At 42.2% G+C, this 27,430-nt stretch overlaps 1 protein-coding gene across 1 annotated transcript in view; it reads right to left on the reverse strand.

Moving 5' to 3' along the window:
- LOC124615633 (probable G-protein coupled receptor CG31760) overlaps positions 1–27,430 on the reverse strand; it is a 611,636-nt gene that overhangs the window by 282,480 nt on the left and 301,726 nt on the right. Inside the window, exon 3 of the mRNA XM_047143641.1 lies at positions 21,205–21,348. Coding sequence (XP_046999597.1) covers positions 21,205–21,348 — 144 coding nt within the window. The remainder of the gene's footprint in view (positions 1–21,204; positions 21,349–27,430) is intronic.

Genomic DNA, 27,430 nt, shown 5'->3' on the forward strand with positions numbered 1-27,430 from the left:
GCAGTTATCTCTCAATATTAGTAAGTGTAACCTACTGCGTATAACAAGGCGAAAATCCAAATTAATGGACGAGTACAAAATAAATGTCCAGTCATTGGAAGCGGTAACATCCGTCAAGTATTTGGGTGTGACTATTCGAAATGATCTCAAATGAAATGATCAGATAACACAAGTAACGGGCAAGGCGAACTGTAGAGTGCATTTCACTGGTAGAGTCCTGAAGCGATGCAGTCCATCAACAAAGGAAACTGCTTAAAATACGTTAGTTCGTCCAGTCTTAGAATGTTATTCGTCTGTATGGGACGTTAACAGTTGTGTCTGATTCAAGAGATTGAGAAGGTCCTAAGAAGAGCCGCAAGATTCGTGACTGGTACATTTAGCCATCGCGAGAGCATTACAAATCTCATTGAAAGTTCGAAGTGAGACACACTTGGTGATAGACCGCACGCTAAGCGGAAAGGGCTGCTCACTAAATTCTGAAATCCGATCTTCGCCGAGGATGTAGAGAGTGTATTATTACCACCACCTTCCAAATCGCGCGATGATCACCGTTCAAAGATAAGGGAAGTTAGGGCTCGTACCGAGGCGTTCAGACAGTCTTTTCTCCCTCTCGCGATCCACGAGTGGAACAGACGGGGGAAATTATGACTTTGGCGCGTATTGTGCCCTCCGCTACACACCGCTTGGTGGCTAGCGCAGTATATATGTAGATGTAGAAAGAAAGGAATGAGTTGGAATTTAGGTCCAACAATTATTGGTCCTACAACTACACAGTCTCCATGTGGGAGCTGGATTCGGCGCTGTCTGAGGCTCGTGATTCTGTGCTCGGTCACAACCAAATCCAGCATGCAGCGGAACTTGAAACCAGCGTCAATGGAACTCCTTTTTTTATTTTGCCAGCCAAAAATTCCTCTCCTGTGCCAACTTTGCATATAAAGGAAGCGCTGCGATCTCAGTTATGTTATGAATATATTCCAAGTTCTGTCTCAATCTACAGTTTTTACACCCCACTGCTCCTTCTAGTATCCTGGGAAGTTATTTCTCGATGTCTTAACATATGTCCTATCATCTTGTCCCATCCTCTTGTTAGTGTTTTCCAGCTGTTCTTTTCCTGGCCAGTTCTGTGGAGAACTTCCTCATTCCTTGTCTTATCAGTCCACCTATTTTTCAACATTCTTCTGTAACATTACATTTCAAATACTTCGATATTCTTCTGTTTCACTTTTCCCAAATTCGATCTTACACTGCCATACAGTGCTGAGCTTCAGACGAATATTATCAGGAGTTTCTTTCTCAAGTGAAGGACTATGTTTGGTCTAGTAGAGTTGTCTTGGCGAGGAATTCCCCCTTTTGCTGGCACTAGTATTCTTTTCATGTCCACCTGGCTTCGTTCGTCATGGATTACTTTGCAGACTATGTACCAGAATCAGCTTCACCTTCTCAGTGATCACCAGTACGGATGTTAATCTTCTCATATTCTAATTTTTGCTACTTCTCATTACTTTCGCCTTTCTTCGATTTACTCTCAAACCCCATTTTGTATTCTTTAGACTGTTCATTCCATTCAACAGATCCATTCTCTGTACGTAACAGAGTCATCAGCGAAATTTAACATAAATGTTTCTTCACCATGAATTTTAATCCCACTCGTGTACTTTTAATTTATTTTCGTCAATGCTTCGTGGGTGTATAGATGGAAAGTAAGAGTGAAATACTACATCGCCGTCGTCCATGCTATAACAGTCTTATTCTTCCCTCGTGGTTCCTGAACATAGTGCATATTATCCATCTGTTAAACATCATGCATCATTTTCAGTTGTCTAACATTTCTTCCATGGCCGAAAAATCCTTCTAAGGTGCTTTCTTATTTCTTCAGTCTTAATTATATTGTCATCGCAACGTAAGAACTGCCACTCTGGTACTGTTATCCTTTCTTGAAGCCCAACTGATTGTAATGTAACAGTTCTTTAAGTTTCATTTCCTTGTCAGCAGCTTCCGTTCACGAACTGTTGAGCTGATTGTGCGATAATTCTCGCAGTTGTCAGCTGTTTTGCCTTCGGGATTGTGTGGATGACATCCTTCCGAAAGTCTGATGGTATGTTGGCAATCTTAAACATTCTACATACCAACGTGAATAGTCGTTTTGTTTCCACTTTCACCAATTATTTCAGAAATTCAAAAGGGATTTTATCTATTCGTACCGTGTTATTTGATCTTAGGTCATAAAAGCTCTTTTACATTTCGATTCTAATACTGGATTCCCTGTCTCTTCCTTGTAGGCTCCCGTTTTTTCTTCCAGCACAACATCAGACAAGTTCTCCCCCTAATGGGAGGATTTCAATAAAGTCTTCCCATCTAACTGATCTCTCTTCTACATCTGGCAATGGAATATGTATTGCACTCTTAACGTTATCGCCGTGCTTTTAATCTCACCGAAGGAGATTTCCCTTGTCTATATGCTTAATCGATCCTTGCGATTATCATTTCTTTTTCGATTTTTCACATTTTTTATGCACTTCTTATTTACTTCATTAGTAAATAACTTGTATTTCTGTATTCCCAATTTTCCCTGCGAATTTTTGTGCTGCCTTCTTCTTCGATGGACTATAGTATTTCCATGCTTTATTCTTAATTACCATTCTCATACCTACCTTTTTCCTTTCAAATTCTGTGATTGCTTTTTTTCTAGAGATGTCCATTCCTCTTCAACTGAACTCCTTTTCCGAGCTATTCTTTATTGTAGTATCTGTAGCTTCAGAGAACTGCAGACTTATCTCTTCGTTCTTTATCACTTCCGTATCTCACATCATTGCGCACTGATTCGTCCTGATTTGTCTCTTAAAATTTATCATTACTATAATGTGATCTGAGTCTATATCTTCCACTGGGTACGCCTCACTATCCGATATCTGATACTGGAATCTTTGCCAGAACTTGATGTAACCTAACTGGGAGGCTCCGGTATTTATCAGCCTTTTGTTAGTATACTTCCTTGTTTTGTGATTCTTGAACAGAATATTTGCAATTTCTAACCGATCTTTGTTGCAGAACTCGCATAGCCTCTCTCCTCTCTCATTACTAGTACAAAGCACATATTCTGCCGTAATCCGTTCTTCTACTCCTTCCCCACGGCAATCAGATTTTCATCTTCCTTTACGTAAGGAATTAACAGTTCAGTATCCTCACATACTTTGTCTCTCTCTTCATCCTCTGCTTGCGATGTTGGCATGTATACATGAACTTTTGTTGTTGCCTTATCACTGAGCTATTCAGAGTTACTTACTGTCTTCTCTGCTTTCCTATTCATAACGAATCCTTCTCCTGTTATAATATTTTCTGCTTCTGTTTATATTGTCTTATACTTGTCTGACTATAAATCCCCGCATTCTTTCCATTCCGCTTCACTAACGCTCCTTATTTCTAGATTGAGCTTTAGGATTTCCCTTTTCAGATTTTCTAGCCCTAATCGCTCCAATCTTCTCGCGTTCTATGCCCCGTCAAGTAAGACGGTATCCTTTTGGTTGTTACTGAATATTTTCCTCTAGGTCACCTCCCCTCCCACACATCCGAAGGGGGGGAATAGTCTGGAATCTTTTGCCAATGTAGAGATCATCATGCTATTTTTTCAATTGCAGGTCATTACATTACATATACATTATGTGCCTTTAATGAAATTTTTTCCATTGTCTTCTGCATGCTATTGACGTTCATCATTTTTGACTCTACTACCTTTCAGGGGCAGTTTCTCATCCCCCAAAAGAAAAGAATGCCCTAAACGTCTGTCGGCTCCTCCACCCCCTTTGACAAGGCCGTTGGTGGAACGAGGGTGACCTCTTATTCCGGAAGGCTTCGGCTGCCATTGCTAAAGATTTTTATTCAAAATTTAAGCAGTGGCATCGTTCGAACACAGAACCGATGACGTTTTGATAACTAGTCATAAACGCTATCCCTTTTTCAAAAATGCTTCAGATGGCTCTGAGCACAATGGGACTTAATATCTGTGGTCGTCAGTCCCCTAGAACTTAGAACTACTTAAACCTAACCAACCTAAGGACATCACACACATCCATTCCCGAGGCAGGATTCGAACCTGCGACCGTAGCGCTCACGCGGTTCCAGACTGCAGCGCCTAGAACCGCACGGCCAAACCCTTTTTCCCTTAGCTATCTACATGTACAGGGAAGTTCAGTGTTGCTAAAATTGAAACAAAGGTCAAAGTTGCCTGTACTTTGCACTGCCACTTTTACCCTGAATAAGTTGCTGCTCTTCAGACGTAGCCCCTATTTATTCCAAACAATTTTCCCAAGGCAATAGGATCTACAGTTGTACATCCCTTTTTTACATGATTTTAGTTAGTAAATGTGTACATACATAAACCCTATGAAACATAATGTAATTAAAATATGTTATTCGTAAGACAACAAAACAAAAAATGTAGATTTCTTGTGCGCCTTTAGCTAAAAGCATCTTTATTCAAGAAATGGTGCAACTGGATGTTTCTTGTCCACTGCTGTCTCCACAACAATGGCGTGTAAAAATATCTAGAACAGACTCATCTTACTTTGTTAATGTCTCAATGAATGCAGCTTTCCATGAATCTGCCAAACTCTTAACTATTTTACTGCTTTGAATTCAGGACTTACTGTCATCAATGTGATGCTGTGCGGAGCGTCAGAACGAGCTTGGCATTCGGTATTGTGGGGGTTGGTCCACGAAAACACAGCGTACTTAACTTGCGAAGAGCTCACGGTAACTCGGGTCCGTTCGAGGGCGCTGTGGGTCTTTTGTAGGTACCAGCAGTAATCAAACTCCACTTTGTCCCCTTCGCTGAAGACATAGTCGATTGCAATTCTCTTGAATTATGTAATCGCATGGTGTTTCGCGAGGGGTAAAGTAATGGTCTTCGGGACAGACGACGGTCCAAGATTCAATCGCGTGAGGTGTGACGCAGAGGTATCAGGCTCAGATTTTTTGTGTCAGAATGACGACCCGTATGTGATGTGATGTTCGTTGGTGTCCAGGAGGCGGCAGGAAGGGCAAATGGGGGAGGCCGTAAACCCGACAGCATGTAGCCGGTGTCTCGTCGCAAATTTTTGGTTACTAACTCGATGCCACATCGCGCGACCGGTGGTGGGCAGGAAGTGGCAGTGTATCGTATTCCACATACGTGGCCAATGGCCAGCTGAGCACTTGTCTACTACAACATTACGTGGACCTGCCCGCCGAAGGGTGGTGTAACGATCTTTCATCTTCAGCGAGCTTGTTTCGTGAGAGCAAGGATCACGTAGCTGTATCCGAGGGTGAACGTCGACACGTGGGAGAGCTGTGTCACTACCGTGCGACAAGGACCTCCCGTCGGGTAGACCGTTCGTCGTGTGCAAGTCTTTCGATTTGAAGCCACTTCGGCGACTTGCGGGTCGATGGGGATGAAATGATGATGATTAGGACAACACAACACCCAGTCCTTGAGCGGAGAAAATCTCCGACCCAGTCGGGAATTGAACCCGGGCCCTTAGGATTGACTTTCTATCGCGCTGACCACTCAGCTACCGGGGCCGGACTGCGTCACGGTGGATGCCACTGACACCGGCGGGACGTGAGACACTGGCACCAGAACCTCTAATAGACGGCCCTTGAGGGAGTCATGTTGACTAATCAATCATTTCGGCATATTGCTCACACTGAGGGCAGCTGCCCATGCCCAGACATTAACCACTCCCTACCCTCCATTGCGCAGGGGGAGTGTAAGTGTAGTAACATAATTTAAATACATGTCCTATGAATAGGTAATAGCTGAAGGCCACCCGAAGTCTGCAACCTTTCACCGCCAGCAGGGTAGGACCAATGCTGCGTGAGTGAGTTTGGCACCACGTAGAGGGTCAGGATTATCGCGCGTGCAAGCTGGTTCAAGTGCTGGAGCAGGTTCTGGCGCACCACCACGTGTATAAGTGTAGTAACAGTCGATAGTTCGCCACGCCCATTCGGCGCACATTATTCGCAAATGTGATGCCCAACTAGTTCAGTAACTAGTGGAAGCATGGTGACAGCACCGACCCGAAACTATGCCTGAAATCAAATTCTGCCAACTTGCTGACGTTCGGAAGATTGCCCCACGCCTGTCCATATCGCTAAATACAGTTTAGCATGCTGTAAACTTTCTTGGCGATACGAACGACCAGTAGTAGATCGTGGCTTATGCCCTAAAGCGGAAAGTAGTGTCCCACATTGTGATGCCAGATAACCGGCAGCTGAGACTCCAAACAAGGGACTCCAGCGCTGTTATATGAAGATAGGTAGGAAGGTGGGAACCTTGTCGTAGAACCTCTTAATGGCTATTGGGCCCACCGTCCGTCAGCTGGGCTGTACCTGAGAGCTGTCTGCTGCGAAAGGCGCCGAAGGGTGTCGAAGAGTCTTTTAGAAATGCCATACGGTCCATCACATGTACGAGGAAGTTATGGTGCACCGTTTAGAAGGGCCGAAATAAAATCGAGACGGTTGCCACTATTAGGCGGCATGTCAAGGAAATCGCTATTACGTGCCGGCAGCAGCCGGTGGCAATTTGTGTTTTGGCATCTCCCTCTGCGACGTCTGGGCTAGGATCTTTGGGAACGTCGTCTTAATGTGGCCTTACAAAAGCCAAAAGCCTCGGGAAGATATTGTAGTCGGCGTTCAGCATCAGCATTGTAAGCGACCAATAGTCACTGACAGATTTCCCTCCCGCTGACTTGTGTACAGGTATCGGAAGTCCTTCGACAAACTTGGCGGTACAATGTCTGGAGATATGAACCACGGAAGTCCCTGTAAAACTCGATTGGTTATCCATCAGACCCTGAAGGCTTACTGAATGCACTCTTTCCCAAGACATCTCCTCCAACTCTTCAGGCGAGACTTCCTCCTTTAATGCCATCACTGTTGTTGTGCATCACCTGCTGTAACGCTTCTCCAGTGACTTCGGCGTCTATGGTTCTTTCCTGATAAAGATGAGAATCATTATCCGTGGTTTCCACTATGGTTACTTCAGCTGTACAGGAGTGATCGTCTGTTATCGTAAGGCGTGTGATAAACAATCGGCCATGTAGGCGCATATCCGACAATATGTTGTGCATGGTGGATACCTTGGTGGGCATCCGAGCGAGAGGACTGTGGCCCCTTGTAATCGTCGCTTTGACAATGGTAGTATCCGATCCTCGACTCAGTGTCATTCTCGTTTTCTGTCCAGCGATGTGGTAGAGCATCAAGGTCCCAGGGCAACGCGAAGTAAAAATAGCTGATCTGTTAGTCCCATGCTGCTGTGTCTTAGTCAAACTGAGCAAGTGACTTGCTGATCGCCATTTTGGCACAGAGGAGCTACCACGCCAAAGTGTAGGGGTATAGGGAGTGTTTCGTTATGACTTGTTCCACACTGCAGCGACTTGCAGACGGCAGGCCTGGTCCTGCAGGTAAGTTACGTTCATCTCCCAAATGTCATGCATTATGCGGATATAGACACTGTGACCCAAGGCCAGAGGGTATCGCTCAGCGGCCATCACTCCCTGTGACATGTGCGTAAGATCCAGTCGGGTCTCAAAATAACTGGTAAGATGCATGTATTCAGAGGTGTCGTTTGTTGCTTTTCCCAAGTGGCACGCAAGTGGTGATCTTGAATCACCATACCCAGATCTGGAAAATGCCTGTAGAGCGTGATTTGGTGGTTGGGATGATGGACGCAATTAAAAGCGCCGTCAAAGGCGCTGGATTCGTACCGTTCTCGGCGACGTCGGAGGACTAGAACCTGGGCCAGTGACATAGTTTGGTGGTGCCCGACAGTGCATAGCCATTAATTAATCTGATGACGAGTGCCATGACTGTTAACTTTCGAACAGAGGGAAGATACGTGACGTCGGTGGCTTCTAGGGCATCGTTCACTACAATCACCACGCTGGTGTCTACACGACCACCAGGTGCCACGTACGTTGCATAACCATAAATGTTAAGTTGTGGGTTAAATCGGACTTTTCGCAGGCTCGTATTGTTTCTCTCAGGAGTTGGATCTTGTCAGGAAAGCTAACTATATTGGTATTCATCGTGGCCAGGCTGTACGCCTGTCGGTGCGATGGCTGTGCGGGGTTATCCACGGTGATGGTGTGAAGAAGGGGACCTACATCTACATCTACATCTACATGATTACTCTGCAATTCACATTTAAGTGCTTGGCAGAGGGTTCATCGAACCACAATCATACCATCCCCCTACCATTCCGCTCCCGAACAGCGCGCGGGAAAAACGAACACCTAAACATTTCAGTTCGAGGTCTGATTTCTCTTATTTTATTTTGATGATCATTCCTACCTATGTAGGTTGGGCTCTACAAAATATTTTCGTATTCGGAAGAGAAAGTTGGTGACTGAAATTTCGTAAATAGATCTCGCCGCGACGAAAACCGTCTTTGCTTTAATGACTTCCATGCCAACTCGCGTATCTTATCTGCCACACTTTCTCCCCTGTTACGTGATAATACAAGACGAGCTGCCCTTTTTTGAACCCTTTTGATGTCCTCCGTCAATCCCACCTGGTAAGGATCCCACACCGTGCAGCAATATTCTAACAGAGGACGAACGAGTGTAGTGTAAGCTGTCTCTTTAGTAGACTTGTTGCATCTTCTAAGTGTCCTGCCAATGAAACGCAACCTTTGGCTCGCCTTCCCCACAATATTTTCTATGTGGTGTTTCCAACTGAAGTTGTTCGTAATTTTAACGCCCAGGTACTTAGTTGAATTGACAGCCTTGGGAATTGTACTATTTATCGAGTAATCGAATTCCAACGAATTTCTTTTGGAACTCATGTGGATCACCTCACACTTTTCGTTATTTAGCGTCAACTGCCACCTGACACACCATACACCAATCTTTTCTAAATCGCTTTGCAACTGATACTCTTCATCGGATGACCTTACTAGACGGTAAATTACAGCATCATTTGCGAACAACCTAATAACTGCTCAGATTGTCACCCAGGTCATTTATATAGATCAGGAACAGCAGAGGTCCCAGGACGCTTCCCTGGGGAGCACCTGATAACACTTCAGTTTTACTCGATGATTTGCCGTCTGTTACTACGAACTGCGACCTTCCTGACAGGAAATCACGAATCCAGTCGCACAACTGAGACGATACCCCATAGGCCTGCAGCTTGATTAGAAGTCGCTTGTGAGGAACGGTGTCAAAAGCTTTCCGGAAATCTAGAAATACGAAATTAACTTGAGATCCCCTGTCGATAGCGACCATTACTTCGTGCGAATAAAGATCTAGCTGCGTTGCACAAGAACGATGTTTTCTGAAACCATTCTGATTACGTATCAATAGATCGTTCCCTTCGAGGTGATTCATAATGTTTGAATACAGTATATGCTCCAAAACCATACTGCAAACTGACGTCAATGATATACGTCTGTAGTTCGATGGATCACTCCTACTACCCTTCTTAAACACTGATGCGACCTGCGCAATTTTCCAATCTGTAGGTACAGATCTATCGGTGAGCGAGCGGTTGTATATGATTGCTAAGTAGGGAGCTATTGTATCAGCGTAATCTGAAAGGAACCTAATCGGTTTACATTCTGGACCAGGAGACTTGCCCGTATCAAGCGATTTGAGTTGCTTCGCAACCCCTAAGGTATCTATTTCTCAGAAACTCATGCTAGCAGACCCCTCGAGTGACGTCACGCCCCGCTGACTAGGACCCTCTCTGTGTCGTTAGGACTGGATGGTTTGGCGTCACCTCAGCTGGCCCCAGGTATGGGTACATCAGCCTGCGACGTGATTGCTGGATTCTATTCAGGTCCCATAAGCTCGTAGTGGTTGATACGAATGGACCGAGCAGCTTCGCAGGCTGCGCTGGAATGTTCCTGTTGATCAATGTTAGCCGCAGAGAACTGGCAGACGGTCATTGCCCGTCCTGCTGTCCATTCTACGGGGGCGAGGTCGGTATCAGTGGTGTCATCCTCATACCTGGCACCATACAGGACCAGTTCTTCTTCCTCCAGCGAGTGGGAGCTGCAGAGTTCCGACGCATTCCTGCGGCGTCAGTTTCGGCGTTTCGACGAACGTTTCTTCCGTGTGTGGCCCTCTGTGTCGGATAGTGGCACTTAGTCACGCCTCTACAGCACAAAGGCTTCGGTTTGTATAACAAGTGAATAGGTTCCCATCCCGGGTCGGCCGCGCTTGTAGTGTTGGGTGGTATCTGTGCCATCATACGGTGCCAGATCTCTGCCACTGGCCAGGCTGATTGATCGCTCAAGCGTTGGTCTGCATCGGATTGCTCCAGTACAGCAATGTCGGTCTCCCGTGTCTGGAGAGGCGGAGACGCCCTGCACGCTACCACGTAAGTACTGGGAGCTTCGGTGGAGGTACGACGTACTGCGGTGAAGTTGTACGATCCGACGCTGGAGGTGTTCGGAACATGGGTGGCCTTCCTTGCCTTGGCCCTGAAAAAAGTTATGGCTCAGAAGCCTCCTAACAGGAAGTTTGATGGTACGTGTCTACGGAGTTTAATGTACATTTGGAAAACTCCGTTGAGGTCTGGATACGTTAAATTGGGTCCACTTTTCTGCCTCGTGTTCATGTGCCACATTGTAAAGCCGGAGGTTCGGTCGCTGCGACGTCTGCTCAAAGAAATCGTAGGTCAGTTTGAAGATGCGTATAGTCTGCAGTCTCAGTCCACTTTGGTCAACCTCGACGTTGCCAACAATGTCGCCCATGTGGCAGAAGCGGAGTACTTGCTTCATCGTTCGAAGAACCTCGCCACATGCAGAGTTTTTATTAAGTTTCTCAATGGCAGTATTGCTTACTATGGAAAAGTGGATGCCGGCGTCGGCTTCCTCCTTTAAAAAGCTCTCGACTTCGAGTAATTTTGGCCCAGAAAAGTCGTTTCGAAACGCGAATTTCAGAGTACATTTCTTGTATTGATTCGCTTATAGCACTATGGCGTCACGTTATTGTCGATCGGTGGAAGTAAACAAGGTGAGCTGCAGCCAGATACACACATTACGTCCACTCTGTTCAGCTGTTAAAGCCAGGCTTCAACTCCCAGATCGTAGGTGTAGACCTTCTTAGAATGTTTTAATTCGATATGGCAGACAGGTCAGTACCCTGACTCACGTAGGGAGCCCATTTTGATACCTCTCCACGAACCATGAAACGGCCGCACAGCTGCCAGTAGTTAGCGGAGTGTCGCCGTAACGAACCATGTAGGAAAGACCTTGGTGCAATTCCTCTGGTCTGGCGAAGCAGCTCCTTAACCGATCTCAGTCTTGTTTCGGAACATGCTGATCCTCCACTGACAACTTTATCGTGCTAGAGACAGTTATCCAGCAGGCTCTTCTGTGTAAGGGGGATTGTGTTGGCATACTTCTTGCCGTCAGTAAGGAGCATGACACTATTTGGATACACATCATCCTACGGCACATTCACCTTTGGGGATTTCGTGGGCATTTCATCATCCTCTTTCGGTCCTTTTTGTTAAAGTACTTTTTTCCGCAACGCATTGGTAACATGTTGTTCTATACTTTTCAGCGGAAGAATGGTGTTCACCTCGGACGTGTTTTAGGTGTCACCCTGTTCACCACAGCCATCAACAACATAATGGCAACAGTAAGGAGTTCGGCACAGTGATCCTTATTTGTAGACAATTTTGCAGTGCACTGTTCTTGCTCCAGCATGTAACAGCGATTTGTCTATTCCAGTTTACCATGATGAGGTCACAGAACTTGGCTGCAATGACGGGCTTTAAATTTTCTGCAGATAAGTGTGTGTGTGTGTGCGCGTGTGTGTGTGTGTGTGTGTGTGTGTGTGTGTGTGTTAATTCTAATCGTTCTCATTGTACTTTCAGTTTAATTTAATTTCGTATTATTAATTTCACTTGCTTTGCGTACAAGTGAGACGTGTCGGCTGTTATCGATTGCGGTCGTTTTCCCCCTGGTCGCTAGCGGCGCTCTTACACTACGCCCTCCGGTTTGAAATGTTTTCCGACCGCTGTGGCCAAGCGGTTCTAGGCGCTTCAGTCCGAAACCGCGTGACTGCTACGATCGCAGGTTCGAAGCTTGCCTCGGTTATGGATGTGTGTGATGTCCTTAGGTTAGTTAGGTTTAACTAGTTCTAAGTTCTAGTGGACTGATGACCTCAGATGTTAAGTCCCATAGCGTTCAGAGCCATTTGAACCATTTGAAATGTTTGTGAAATGGGCAAGTGAGCGATCAGTCAGTCACTGAGGGGGTTGTAGAAAGGAATTAGGTTGGAGGACACTTGTTTGTCACGCGCCGGCTGTCGGGGTCCTGACCGATTAGCTCTGAGGAACCGTTGCAATGAGGACCACTTTTTCATAAGCTCATTCTGATGCTCTGAAAGGGCACCCTTTCCTGTTGTCAGGCCCTGTTGTGTGGTCTAGTTTGGCGGCGTTGTAGGGCTCTCTGTTGTTACTGCCCTGCCGTATCTGATTGTTCCATGAGCTGTGAATCTGAGCTTCCTGGAAAGTTTGAACCCACCCTAGTCTGACCCGTATCGCTTACACAAACAGAGCCTGTTCACCTCAGTGTTCGCTCAGCGCTCTGTATTGCTATTCTTAAAAGTATCTTAGTTGCAATCCCCGGGTGTGACGATTTTGGTGATAGTTTCTTATTGCTTGGTTTTAATAATGTCAAATGATGCCTGTTGTTGTTGTTGTTGTGGTCTTCAGTCCTGAGACTGGTTTGATGTAGCTCTCCATGCTACTCAATCCTGTGCAAGTTTCTTCATATCTGAGTAATTAGTGCAACCGACATCCTTCTGAATCTGCTTAGTGTATTCGTCTCTTGGTCTCCCTGCCCTCCAATACTAAATTGGTGATCCCTTGATGCCTCAGAATATGCCCTACGAACCGATGCCTTCTTCTAGTCAAGTTGTGCCACAAACTCCTCTTATCCCCAATTCTATTCAATACCCCCTCATTACTTATGTGATCAACCCACCTAATCTTCAGCATTCTTCTGTAGCACCACATTTCGAAAGCTTCTATTCTCTTCTTGCCCAAATTATTTATTGTCCATGTTTCACACTCCATAGAAATACATTCAGAAACGGCTTCCTGACACTTAAATCTATATTCGATGTTAACAAATTTCTCTTCTTCAGAAACGCTTTTCTTGCCATTGTTAGTCTACATTTTATACCCTCTCTGCTTCGACCATCATCAGTTATTTTGCTCCCCAAATAGCAAAACTCCTTTACTACTTTAAGTGTCTCACTTCCTAATCTAATTCCCTCAGCATTACCCGAGGTAACTCGACTACATTCCATTACCCTCGTTTTGCTTTTGTTGATGTTCATCTCATATCCTCCTTTCAAGTCACTGTCCATTCCGTTCAACTGCTCTTCCAAGTCCTTTGCTGTCTCTGAGAGAATAACAATCTCATCGGAGAACCTCCAAGTTTTTATTTTTTCTCCATGGATTTTAATACCTACTCCAAATTTTTCTTTTGTTTCCTTTACTGCTTCCTCAATATACAGATTGAATAACATCGGGGAGAGGCTACAATCCTGTCTAACTCCCTTCCCAACCACTGCTTCCCATTCGTGCCCCTCTACCCCTCGACTTTTATAACTGCTATATGGTTTCTGTACAAATTGTAAATAGCCTTTTGCTCCCTGTATTTCACCCCTGCCACCTTCAGATACCTAACAACGTAATAATGTTGACGTCTGGGCAAGCGGCGGGAATATGGCCTCGGGCGTAGGGGTCACTGGTGCTGTCATGATCATTTATATTAATGATTTCCTGTAATTAAGATTTAGATACTGACATGGTCAGATCTGTTAGTATACAGAGTGCACTGACGGAGAGCTCTGAAACTTTTTGTGTTGGCACCCTTGGGTATTGTATGGAGAGATTCCTTACCTGGTTCTTGGAGCCAGATTGGGTGTGCGGACCGTGTTTTACAGGTATCTGTCATACTTGGAAAATTACAAAAAAAGTTCAGTAAAAAATGTAATTATCCGACACTTAAAAAACTAAATCAATATATATATATATATATATATATATATATATATATATATTGATTTAGAACTGCTTTCAATGATTAGATTTACCTACTACCCATACTTCGTTCTTTTTACCTTTAGCAGAAGATGTCGAAGCACCAAGAGTGCAGTCCACATTGACAAGTGATTTGTGAACCAGCATTCGCCGGCGACGACGAAGACTACTCAATTTGTTCTTATTCATGGACCTACTTTATTTTGTGGTGCGAAGTTAAATTTTTCTTTAATGAAAGTTTCATCTTCTTCCAGTTTGGGTAACGGATGGGTAACAGTTGCTTTCGTTGCTTGTAACAATGCAGGGAGAGCCGGTTTGGAATCCTTTGAAACTCGTGAAATTTTGGCTTACCGTACTATACCTGTTTCTGTGATTATTATTGCTAGTGTGGGTTCCTACCTTTTACCGCACGGGAGTTTGTCTTTGTCTTGTCGTAGACGATGTAAGATAAATTCCGATTGTAGTATTCACTTATGGGTGAAGGCTAGTGGTCCTTCTTCTTTGGAAGATTGTCGCATTGTGGGTGATTGTACTTTATATAATCATTGAAAGCCGTTCTCAAAATCGGCCCTTTTAAGGGCCACAAATACTACACATTCACAATACTACACATTCTCAATCGGTGAACTATTAACACACACACACACACACACACATATATATATATATATATATATATATATATATATATATATATATATGTGTGTGTGTGTGTGTGTGTTAATAGTTCACCGATATATATATATATATATATATATATATATATATATATATATATATATATATATATATATATATGTTAATAGTTCACCGATTGTGACTATTTGAAAAGATATAACACCTTCAGTGTTTAGTTTCAAATTTGGAAATTTCTCATTTTAGAAAACTTTTCGTAATTTTGCTGTAGTAATAACTTTAGGTGTGTTAGGGTGAGTGTGAAAGAGACTACTTGTGTGAGAGTATATGGGGCATTCACTAATATTAAATATTCAGTTTGTAATTCTCTATAGGAACTTGCAAGTGCTCCAGCTTTGTATCACGGGAACGAAATCACCAGTGATTCCCCTACTAGTGGATGACGGATGTCCATGCATGTTTGAACATGTAAGAGACAGCCAGAGCGTTTGTGGCTATATAGTTAAATTCCAGGCGCAAAATGCAGCTTAAAGTTTATTATATTTTATTTGTTTAACAAGTGAGTTTTGAGTTGCTTATTTTAATGACGTCAATGAGCAGAGAGCAGTGATTGGTCCTTGCAAGATTTTGGGGCGAGCCGGCCCTGAAAGTCAGTTCTGATTGGTCGTAATTCTGTACAGCCAATAAGAAGTGAGACGGTTTGACACGTACCGCAGGGGATAGAGGTGCTTGTAGAGGCAGAGAGAAGAAGGAAGTGGTGGACTAGCTTTCGAAGGAGCCGGTCATACTGAAAGTGTCCGAACGCATTATTTGTAAAATGAAGTGATATTGTGACTTCCGCGTTTTGGTACAGTGATAAAGGTAGCTGGTGTTTATCGTTAACTATTTGTGAAATTTTAGAGTCGAGAGATATTTTGTTCTGGAGAAAATCGCGTGTGTAAACTCTGAACTAAAAGCGTGGGGGTACTAAGTTAAATTTGTTACTAAGTATTTATGGCGAGCAAATACTTTATGTACGGGAACCACTGAATGCCGAGTGCAAAAGTAAATAGCAGTTTATTGACTGTGCTACTCTCGTAAATGATTTCGGAATTGGATTGGAAAAGTTCTGGCTGTTTGAGTGTGACAAGGACTGTGAACAGGAGCTTTAATGATTTGAACACATGTGGGCTGATGATCTTGCTTAACAGGAATAAAAAGATCCTAATACAAGTTTAAAAAGACCTATGAACTTAGAAATTTGGGCAGCAACCCATTTCCGATTTATTCTTTAGAGTTCACAAGGCTGTTTTCAGCTTTTTGTACCTATAGCGGCCTCCGACGTGTAGTTATGAAATCTCAGTTTCTTCAACACTGCATTTCTGAGATCTCTTAAGTAGCTGCCGTCAGGAGTTACGAGTGCAGATCTGCAGCAGTATCGAGGTAGGTGGACAATTTATGTTGCAAAACCGCTGTCGATGTACGAAAGAGCGCGTTACGTCGCACTACCATGGCTACAGGTCGGTATCTTGTAAAGAGAGAATTATAGCATTACTCAAAAAAAATTAAGTAGAAAAATGGAGTGGTCTTTTGTTGACGAACAAACTGGGGAAAAAGCTAAGAATAAAAGCACTCGAGAATCTTTGAAAATAACCAAATGGAATTTTAGAGGAATAATGAGTAAAGAAGTAAAACTAACAAAGTAATTAATGTCTTCAAAATCTGATACAGCTGTAATATCAGAAAGAAAGAAGAAACTACAATGTTTCAAAGCAATTAATTTAAAAGAAATTAAGAGCTGCAATTTGCAATTAGATCAAAAGTATCCACAAAAATTTTGCAACTGTATGCATTCAGAGATAAAACATATGTGAAATGGTTGAGAAAGCTGGTAAGTATAATTTTTATATGTTCCAGACTATGTAAAAGCGAGGAAACGCATCCTTATCCCATATTAGTAACCGAGTGAGGTACACAGGTACAGTTCATATACAAATGTACTTATTTGTGAGTAAATAATGTTAAATGAAAATTTATTTTTTCTATCTCCATGCTTCAATGTCTGTTATTGTTTTACAATTTAATATTTAGCATTTATCTTGCGATTTTTCTTAATAACAGTTGCTGCTATTTGAAATCCCACCAATTTCAGTTTGGCTGTAAATTTGCGTGACATAAGGAAAGAAAAAATCTGTTTAATTTTCCTTATAACATAAATTTCGTTACAACAAAGCACCTTCTAGCTACATCCGTGTCTATTTTCATTCTGACGTTGCGGTTAAGTATTTATAAATCATACTTCGTAACATATTTTGTATTGTTACAGCGCAGAATAGTAAAATGTAGGAAATAAGAAATATTTATTAAAACTCACTAACATGACCACTGGCAGAAACTAGTCATGCCAAGACAGAGACGGAAACAGAAATCAAGCTGGTATGTCGCAATTTGGTCACGCTCTCGACACAGTATATCTGCTGAGTGAGAATATTCATTCAGCAGAAACAAGATTGAGACAGAAAACCAGAGGAAGGGGGACAAGGATATTCTTTAGCTTGTGAGGCTTTTAGCAACAAACTCTATCTCTTACACAAGATCATGTAGCAGTTCAAAGCCAGTTAAGTGAATATGGCAGAATAAAGAGAGCACAGTCGTTATGGACTCAGCCTCACATCATAGGCTCACCATTTAATTCTTTAAACCGTTCAGAGTAGGATATTTTTGTACATTCCACCTCATTTTATTCTAAGAAAAAATGAGGCAAATCAGAAAAAACCATTCAGAATTCCGCGATTTATGTAATTTTTCCGTATAGAAAAAAATAACATAGAACCTACAAAAATATCCTACCATCCTATTATCTTTTAACTTATTCACCACAGTCTAAGATAAGCAAGGAAGTAAATGACCATGGAATTGAACAATTTTAGCTATAATAATTTATAAAGATTTTCATGTATCAAGAATCTGACACCCAGCGAAAACATTGTCTTATTAACGATATTTTATTTCTATTTTATATTTTTATTTTATTTAATTTAAATTTTATATATTATTTTTTTATTTTTATTATACAATATGAGAAATCTAGATCATTTACCATTTGCCTAAAATTGTTCTGATTTTTTCTTCTTTAGCAGACAAAATATTTTCATGAATTATTGGTATTTTTTGAGTGTACACTTGGCAACATTTGTTTCACATTCACAAGTAATTCTAATTTTCTGGCATCTCTTTTCACACTCTTTACATATACGATATCCGTCAGTTCGATATTTATCCTTAAGAAAATCATCAACTTTTTCATTATTTATCTAAGATATATGTTAGTCAAATAATCTTATATTGCATTTACACTGAAATAATTCCTGTTGTTTTATACCTATCATTAACATTCATCATCTCTCGAATTGAAGACACTCTGTAAATGGACCTGTTCTTAATCTTTCATCCAACAAAATTTCACTGCGTCACATACCTATATGTGCATTTGATGATGGCATAATAGCTGGAAACCAGTTTGCGTATCACGTAATAGATACTGTGGAATACTATGCCAATTTTTGTATGTGCTCATTACATAATGTGTAAAATATTCCACCATGAACCAATGAAACAGTCAGTCAATGCGATGTTAAATAACTTCCATGGAACGTCGTGTGACTAATATTTTGTGTAGCTGAATAAAATGGAAACTCTGACATTTATAATATATTTGTTTTTTGTCTGTATGACTTCTTTGTCAGATATACTTTTGAGATACTGAGGAGATTACAGAAAAATTCGGGCTCATGCGGAAGTGTACAGGTAGTCGTTTTTCCCTCTCTCTGTCTGCAAATGGAACGGGAGAGGTTCAGAATGGTTCAAATGGCACTGTGGGACGTAAGTTCTGAGGTAGATAAGGACAGCAGAGGCGCTACGGCGAGCACAGAGGAGTGTACTGATGTGAAAAACACCGACTGAGGCGCTGCGGGTGGTATTAGGCTCTCTACTTCTTGACCCAGCAGAAAGAAGGAGAGGTGCACAACGCTGGCTCAAAACGAGCGAATATGATGATTTAAAGGAGATACAGAGCTCAAGAGCTGTATCGAATAGGGAAATCAAAGCATGCACTGATAGAGAATGGCAAGACATCTGGGACAGGGCAGAAACAGGACAGAAACAGGCCAGAAACGGGGCAGAAACAGAACCTGCCACATCCTTCCTAACACAAAAGAAAGATCAAGAACGAAATACTCCTTCCGACCAAGGGAGCTATGCACTACCTGCCGGGTCATGGTCTGTATACCATCTACTTACTAAAATACGGCAGACGCACCACAGACACTTGTGAATGTGGAGCAATCGGCAACCGGGATCACATCGTCTGGGACAGTGCCTTTAGACAAGGTATTGCAGACCAGAATAGGAACTCACCTGGAGATGTTACGGTTTCTAGCATAATAAGGAATGAGGGACTGCGACATAAGCTGAACTCGGTCACAGCTAAAATATCAGCTCACAAACTGCCAGCCTGCATGGCTGAGACACAACCAAGGAAAGGCCATAAGTCATGACAACGAGACGCGCCATGGCAGAACATCCACCAACAACAATCTTCTGGAAGCAGTGAGGAGTCGAGCCTCGGGGTGGACCAGGATGGTCTTCTCGACAGCATGACAGCCATCTCAAAATTTCCACTCCTAGGATAACATAGCTCCTGAGAATCCTGAGTTGCAGCTCACCACGCCGGGAGATAACCATCCAGACAAATGAGAGATACAGCTTTTTTTTAATACAAAGAACAACAGTATAGTGTAATGTTGTGTAGTAGAGTGCTGTGTAGTATAATGCTGTAGTAGTGTAGTCCAGAATTATAAATTACAAAATTTGTGAGTTATTAATGCCTTCTGGATTCCGGATGAACAGTTTTCTGTGGGTTAGGTGGCCAAATGGTAGTATGCAGCGCTTTTTAGTTATTATTATTTTTAGTACAGTTGTTGTAAGTACATTAACCCTCTCCCCCCTTAACTACGAGGCGTGTTTTATAAGTAAGAACCGTTTTGAAATTAAAAAAAGACGCACTAAGATATCTCAACAATATTATTTTTACTTGACATCCTGTACCGTAATCGACGCACTGACACCATTGCAGTCTGATTCTTCCTTGTTTACGTTGTGTACTGAGTGTTTAAGGTGCCTCTGACATTCGTGAGTCCCGCCGACTGTGAAGTACGGGCTGTCATAAGATTTCTTAGTGCTAAGGGCCTAATAGCGATCGATATTCATCGTGAGTTCTTTTCAGTTTACGAAGAAAACATTATGAGTGATGGAATGGTAATAAAGTGGGTGAGAGCATTTAAAGATCGCCGCACAAATGTGCATGATGAACAACGGAGTGGGCGCCCTTCGGCCGTTAATGAAAGTTTGGTGCAGGAAGTGAAGAATAAGGTGAGAGACGCTTTTACGATTTCCTCCTTGCGGGATGACTTTCCTAATGTTTCTCGTAGTGTTTTGTATGGCATTTTGACTGAGCACTTGAGTTACCGAAAATTGTGCGCTCGTTGAGTACCGAAAATGTTGACGGATGTGCACAAAACCAAACGTTTAGACAGTGCATTGACTTTCCTTGAGCGGTACCACAACGACGGTGATGATTTCTTAACCCAAATTGTCACGGGCGATGAAACATGGGTAGCCTAGGTCACACGAGAATCAAAGCAACAGTCCATGGAAGTTGAGCAAGGCCATCGCTTTGCTGCAAGACAATGCCCGTCTGCATGTGGCGAGTCAGACCAAAGATCTCATGACATCTTTTCGACGGGAAACTCTAGATCATCCTCCGTACAGGCCCGGTCTTGCGTCCAGTGACTACCATCTGTTCCTGCGCTTGAAGAAACACCTGGGCAGTCAGCGTCTTCAAGACGATAACGAAGTCCAAACATTGGTGATGCAGTGATTAACAAGTTAGGCGGTAGACTAGTATGAGGAGGGTATTCAAAAACTGGTACATGACAAGTGCCTCAATACAAACGAAAATTATGTGGAAAAGTATATTAAGGTACAGGCTTCCAAGTAAAAATAAAATTATTCAGGTATTTTAGCACGTCTTTTTATAATTTCAGAACGGTACTTACTCTAAAAACACGCCTCGTACCACAATGCTTAGTTATTCCTAAAATATCTGAAACTATGTGAAAATATTATGTGCTTTATTCACGCCAATCCATGTACAACATTCTTACGATTATTTTATGTAGATAGCAGACAAAAACAAAATAGCAGATAAATAAATGAATAAGTAAACGCTTTAAGATGACGTTGCTCATCCCCGTTTTGTTGCCATATTGATTCCCTGAAACTGTGAGTGTGTTGTCAGCTAGTAAATTTTGCTGTCGTAATATCGGAAAAACTAGGGGTTCTTTCATTTCATACATTGTTTCGGCCCTTCATGTTCGACTATAACGGACATCAGTTAACTTGTGGACTTGGCTGTTCAGAAATGAGAAACGCCAGAAAAGCACTCTTATCTTCTGTACGTGTTACGGTATGTTGGGCACTCACCATCATCAGCTTCTCGTACTCTTCCTCGATTATGGAGCCGTTGAAGTACCGGTAGCGGGCGTGCACATCCGGGAAGTAGAAGCCCTTGCGGCACACACACTTGTAGCTGCCGCGCCGGAACCCGAGACCCGGCAGCGGAACGCACTGAAAAGAAGAACACGTTCGAAAAAATTCCACATATTGCGAAAGTGGGCAAGAATTAAAGCATCTACAGATGGAAATTAAGCACGAAATGTGGGAGGAGTGTAGCCCAAAGAAAGACGAAGTAGCAGCAGTAATGAAATCAGCGACGAATTTAATATCAAACTTGGGAAGCACACATCAGACGAAGGAATTCTAACTTTTATTACAGTCAGTAATTGTATGTATCAATAGACCTCCCAGAGAACAACGAAAGAATTACCTATAGTATCTCACTCTCATGAGATACTAAATGCTTCCATGCATGGACCCAGTAAAAAAGTATTTCGCATGGTCAAGTGAAACATCTGTAGTAACAAAAAATCAAAATAATTTTGATAAAAATTGTGTTGCCGGTATGTATGCAATTATAAGGTCCTTAGACGTGAAAAATCTTCCGTTCTGAATATCTTATAAAAAATGCAGATTCCCAGAAATATCGTTACTCATCCCAAGTGCTCGCCTACGTTGTCTTGCTTATCCAGTTTCCCCACGATTTAAGCATAAGATTTCTATCAACATTGTCTTGCTTATCCACTTTCCCCACCATTTGAGCAAAAGATTTCCATCAACAAAGTGCTGACTTGTATGCCTTTCGTTAATGGTGTTTGTACTTCCATGCAAGTTTTTTGATTGCGGGGCACTTTTAAACATCACACTTTACGAATTCTGGGATTACGTAGACGTAATTGATTTCAGAAGGTAAATAGTTTTCGAGGAAGCTTTCTACTCGCTTCCAATAATAACCGTGTTCACGGAACATGAGAAATCATGCACTGATTCAAACTTCACGCTTCCTGCAGCATCATAAGTAACCCCAATAAATGAATGTACTACGTACAGACATTTGGGATGATCGAATTGGTATTCCAGCATGGATTATGGATATTTAGTAAAAAATAAATATCAGTTAAGAACACCATGTGGAAATCTGTATTCTCTGCTGTCTTTCCACGGTCATCAGGTAGCCAAGTATATCTATACTCACGCAACCTGTGTCTTTATTTACTTGTGTGTCTAGTGCGTACTTAAAACTTTGTTTCCATTTCTGGGCATCTGCCGCCATGTTTGCATTTCTATTGCCTTCAGCAAGATTTTCCCCTGTCTTGCAGTATCCGAATTTCACATCCAGTAAGAAGAAAACACCAAGAAATTAATCTGGCAATTAAGAACTTTTTTACTATACTTCTTTGTAGCGTTCTAACATTCATTGTCATTGCCATCAATGATGCGTTTCGTAGAGCTGTTCTCCTTTTTACTTCTAGTTCATCTATTGTTATCTGCAATTATAGTGCCAAAATAGCAGAAATGCTATGCATGACAAAATACAGTGTCATCGATCGAAGGAATTGGCGAAGAAACCTCGTGGCTCATAACTTAGTTTGATATTTGTTGCCTTTTCGGAAGCTCCTCGTGTTGGTAACATGAATATCCAGGTATACCGCTAGAAACTGCTGACCTGCATGCATTTTATTTATCTTATTGTATTTATGAATATCTACTGCAATTTAACGAACAATGTGTCATAGCGTCTGGTCTAGTAGCAGTATCTTTGACTAGTAACGAAAATGTTCCCAGTCTTCGGTTTAAACCTAGCCACTACTTAAGTTTCGAATTAAAATCATCAACATAGGCGACCGAATACGTCCATCATTGTCAAAGGGAGAGGAGGAGCAGACAGAGATTCAGGCACTCTCTTGCCCTTGTGGCGGGATATTGCCCCAGAAGGGTGTAAGAATCAGCAAGTATCAATGGAATGAGGCTGCAGAAGGCATTGGAAAGGCCTGCATTAACGACAGTTAATGTGTATCCACACGACATGTCGCCCGTAATTGAAAAAGTGTCATGATGATTTCTCCTTTGGCAAAAGATTCCGGGTTACTCTCTCATTCGGACCTCTAAGAGAGAACAGCGCATGGGATAGGAGTCGATGAGAAAAGCATGGAATAACAGACGAAAGGGTAACGTTCTACGAATCGGAGCGTGGAGTATCAGAAGTTCGAAAGTGGTAGGGAAGCTGGAAAATGTGTAAAGAGAAATACAAAACTCAATCTAGATACAGACGGAGCCAGTGAAGTGAAATGGAAAGAATATAAGGATATCTGATCGGAAGAATGTAGGCTGTTAACAACAGCAGTATAATGTAGTATAAAAGAGGCAGGACTAATTATGAGTAGGAAGTTAGGGAGGGGAGTGAGTTAGTACGAACAATTCGATGGTAGGTTTTTTCTCATCAGATTCGTAGTAACGCCGACAACAGGTACACATGTCGATGACGCAAACAAAAGATGTAGAGATAGATAAAATTTTTCAGTATATTAAACGGGTGATTCGGTGTTGAAAGCCACATGATAATATAATAGTCATGGCGGACAGAATGTGGTTCTAGGGAAAGGAATAGAAAAAATACGAGGCAGTGTAGTCCTGGTAGTAGGAACGGAAGATGCCAAAGAGTAATTCAGTTATGCAACATATTTCAGTTGGTAATAGAAAATACACTGTTCAAGACTCACAAGAGGAAGAGGTATACTTGGAAAATGCCCGGAGACACCGGAATATTATAATTAGATTACATTAAGGTCAGGCAGAGATTCCAGATACTGGATTCAAGATGCACCCAGGAGCAGATATAGACTCTGATCAAAATTTAGTTATGGTGAAGACAAAATTGGGGTCTAGGCGAATCGACCATAAGAAACAGTGTGGAAGGATGTGGGATACTGAACTACTGTCGAAGGATGAGAGGAGTTTGAAGTTCAATGTAGACGTGGGTGCGGTGATAAGGAGTACTACAGCTGTGAAAAGCATTCGACTTTGTAAAATTGTGAGAGATCATTGAAATTCTCTTGCTTCATTCGTTACGCAACTTGTTACTTGCGAAGCAGTCGTCTATACGAACTCCAGCATGATTCCCAGGACATTTATGACATGGTATGTTGAGATTCATCAGTTACTGTGACAGCTAGCAGCTCAATTACAGGAGTAGTGAAAGGAATTCATAAGACGTAGGTTTTGCAGTTAAACTCGATCTTATTTTAGAAGCAGCAAACATTTTAGAAAGTGAAAACTTTACAAGTAAGTTGACGAGGCATTACATCTACATCTACATCTACATCCATACTCCGCAAGCCACCTGACAGTGTGTGGCGGAGGGTACCTTGAGTACCTCTATCGGTTCTCCCTTCTATTCCAGTCTCGTATTGTTCGTGGAAAGAAGGATTGTCGGTATGCCTCTGTGTGGGCTCTAATCTCTCTGATTTTATCCTCATGGTCTCTTCGCGAGATATACGTAGGAGGGAGCAATATACTGCTTGACTCTTCGGTGAAGGTATGTTCTCGAAACTTTGACAAAAGCCCGTACCGAGCTACTGAGCGTCTCTCCTGCAGAGTCTTCCACTGGAGTTTATCTATCATCTCCGTAACGCTTTCGCGATTACTAAATGATCCGGTAACGAAGCGCGCTGCTCTCCGTTGGATCTTGTCTATATCTTCTATCAACCCTATCTGGTAAACACTCCATCATTGCCACAGTCGTAGTTCAGTAGATAGCGAGCAATGTGAAACATGTGAGCAGGGTTAGCTTATTCATGAAACGACGTTTTGCTACTCAACAAAATTTACTTAACAAATCCTATGTAATATCTTTAGTGTGATTATTCAGAACATTTCATACAGATGCCAATCGAAGGTAGCTTCATTAATGAGTCCCATATTAACCTACCACTTTTATTACACAGAGTTGCCAAACAATGCCTGCACCTTTTCTAAGTTTTCGTAGGTGGAATCATACACAAATGTCGGATTCGAATTTCCAGTGTAGCATGACACAATATGGTTTCCAGATTTTAGGCATGAGGTGTGGCTACAAGAAAAAACGATCCGAAACTTGTAAAAAACAATAGAAAACTAAATAATATCCAAGTGACTATTATTCCAGTTTCAGTGACTTTGGTCGTAGGTGAAGTCCAGCTATGGGAAATGTTTATAAATAGCGATGACAACCTACACCATAATTACCCGTAGGAAGGCTGAAAATTACATTCAGAAACGATTTCCTAACTGTCAAATTTATATTCGACATTGGGATGTTAATCACCACAGGAAAGCTATTCATGTTGTTGCCAGTCTACATTTTATACCCGTTTTACTTCTGCTGCCGTCATGTATTTTGCTTATATAGACGAACTCGTGTATTACTTTCTGTGCCACATTTCCTAACTTAATTGCTTCAGCGTCGCCTGACTTAATGCGACTGCAGTTTATAACCCTTCTATTTATGTCTATACAACAAAAGAAAGAAAAGTCTCGAGTGACTACTGGGACACGAGGCGTGAAGAGGCGACGGCGGCGGCAACGGTCGCATTCCGTAAAAGGAACACATCGAGCGCATGTAAAGTCCGCAGAGAATATCTCACCAGAAAAATAGATCTCTATATATTTTCTATTTTTATGAGTTCAAAGAGAGGATAAGGGATAGTAAAGTAAAAGCTGGTGGTCGTTCTGAATAAGCGTAGCAGACTAGCATTTGTACCCCCAAAGCAGATTTTAACAAAAATTCATCGGACTTCTCCACTTTTTGCAGTAACATACGTTAGAAAATTCCGATGCCGAAAAAACTAAAAATCTAATGTACTACATGGGTTTCGTCGAACTCAAGGTCGCAAACCGACGAGCGTAATAGCAGACTGTTTGACCATCTGTTCATTAAGAGACTTGATGCAATTTTAAATTAATCTCACCTTCTTTCCGATAACGATATATCCTGAACCACAGCTTTCCAGCGTGAGACAGTTGGCTTCTTAAAATACATCACGATTCATTCTGTACTCTAATCGCCATGCCCGACACTGCATTCTCCCCTGTGAATGTGTTTGTTAGTCTACCGCGCGTATCTAAGTTAGAGGTCCTCTGCCTAGACAAACGATCTAGGGGACAATGTAAGCAGCACTCTTAGATCGTTTTCAGATGATGCTGACGTTATTGGTCTGGTGAAGTCATAAGAAGATGAACACAAATTGTAAAACGATTTATATAAGCTGTCCGTACGGTGCGAAAATTGGAAATTGAGCTCATCCATACGAGTGTGAAAGGGAATCCGTTAAACTTCGGTTTTGCAATACATCAATCAAACCTAGAGTCCGTAAATTCAACCAAATACCTAGCAATTAATTCACGGACCACTTGAATGGGAATGGATACATAGAAAATGTGGGGAACGCGAACCAAAGACTCTATTTTATTGGCAGAACACAGATCTACTACAGAGACTCTCTACACTACGCTTGTCCGTCCTCTTTTGGAGTACTGCTGTGCGATGTCAGATCCTTATCTGACAGGATTAACCGAGTACGTCGAGAAAGTTCAAAGAACGTCAGCGCGTTTTGTATTATCGGGAAATGTGGGAGAGAGTGTAACGGACATGATACAGGATTTGTGGTGTAAATCATTTAAACAAAGGCGTTTCTCGTTGCGGCGGGACCTTGTCACGAAATTTCAATCACTAGCTTCCTCCTGTGAATGCCGACGTACTCAGGGAGAAACGGTCATCATAATAGAAAAGGGAACACCAGATATCTTAGGGAAAGAAATAGGTGTTCTTTTTATCCGCGCGCTGTTCAAGAGTAGAATAATACAGAATTAGTGTGAGGTGGTTTGACGAACCTTTTGCCAGCCACCTTATTAACTGTAAATAAATCTTTATCCTGCAACTGTTTAGGCTGTCATCATTTACCGTGAAGAATTTCAACAGTTGCTGTTTAAGCCATGTTTAAAATCTTGAAACATCCATAGTAGCCATGTAAATGTGGATGAAGACGTATATATGTAGCATACATGATGGAAAATAAACGATCGGCAAAATCTGTCTAGGTATTTAGCAAATTAAGTCCTCCGGCAACTACGATCGGTTACACAATACGAAGGAGGCTGGGATGCGCAGAGTATTCAAAGCAGAATAAGCGCTAGACCAAAGTCAATAGAGGCCACAACTGCTGGGGGAGCCTTGTCGTCGATCTTCTCATGCTGTCTCCTTGCAACATTTTTTTCC

Source organism: Schistocerca americana, chromosome 5, assembly GCF_021461395.2.
Source record: "Schistocerca americana isolate TAMUIC-IGC-003095 chromosome 5, iqSchAmer2.1, whole genome shotgun sequence".
In the NCBI taxonomy this organism is placed as follows: Eukaryota; Metazoa; Arthropoda; class Insecta; order Orthoptera; family Acrididae; genus Schistocerca; species Schistocerca americana.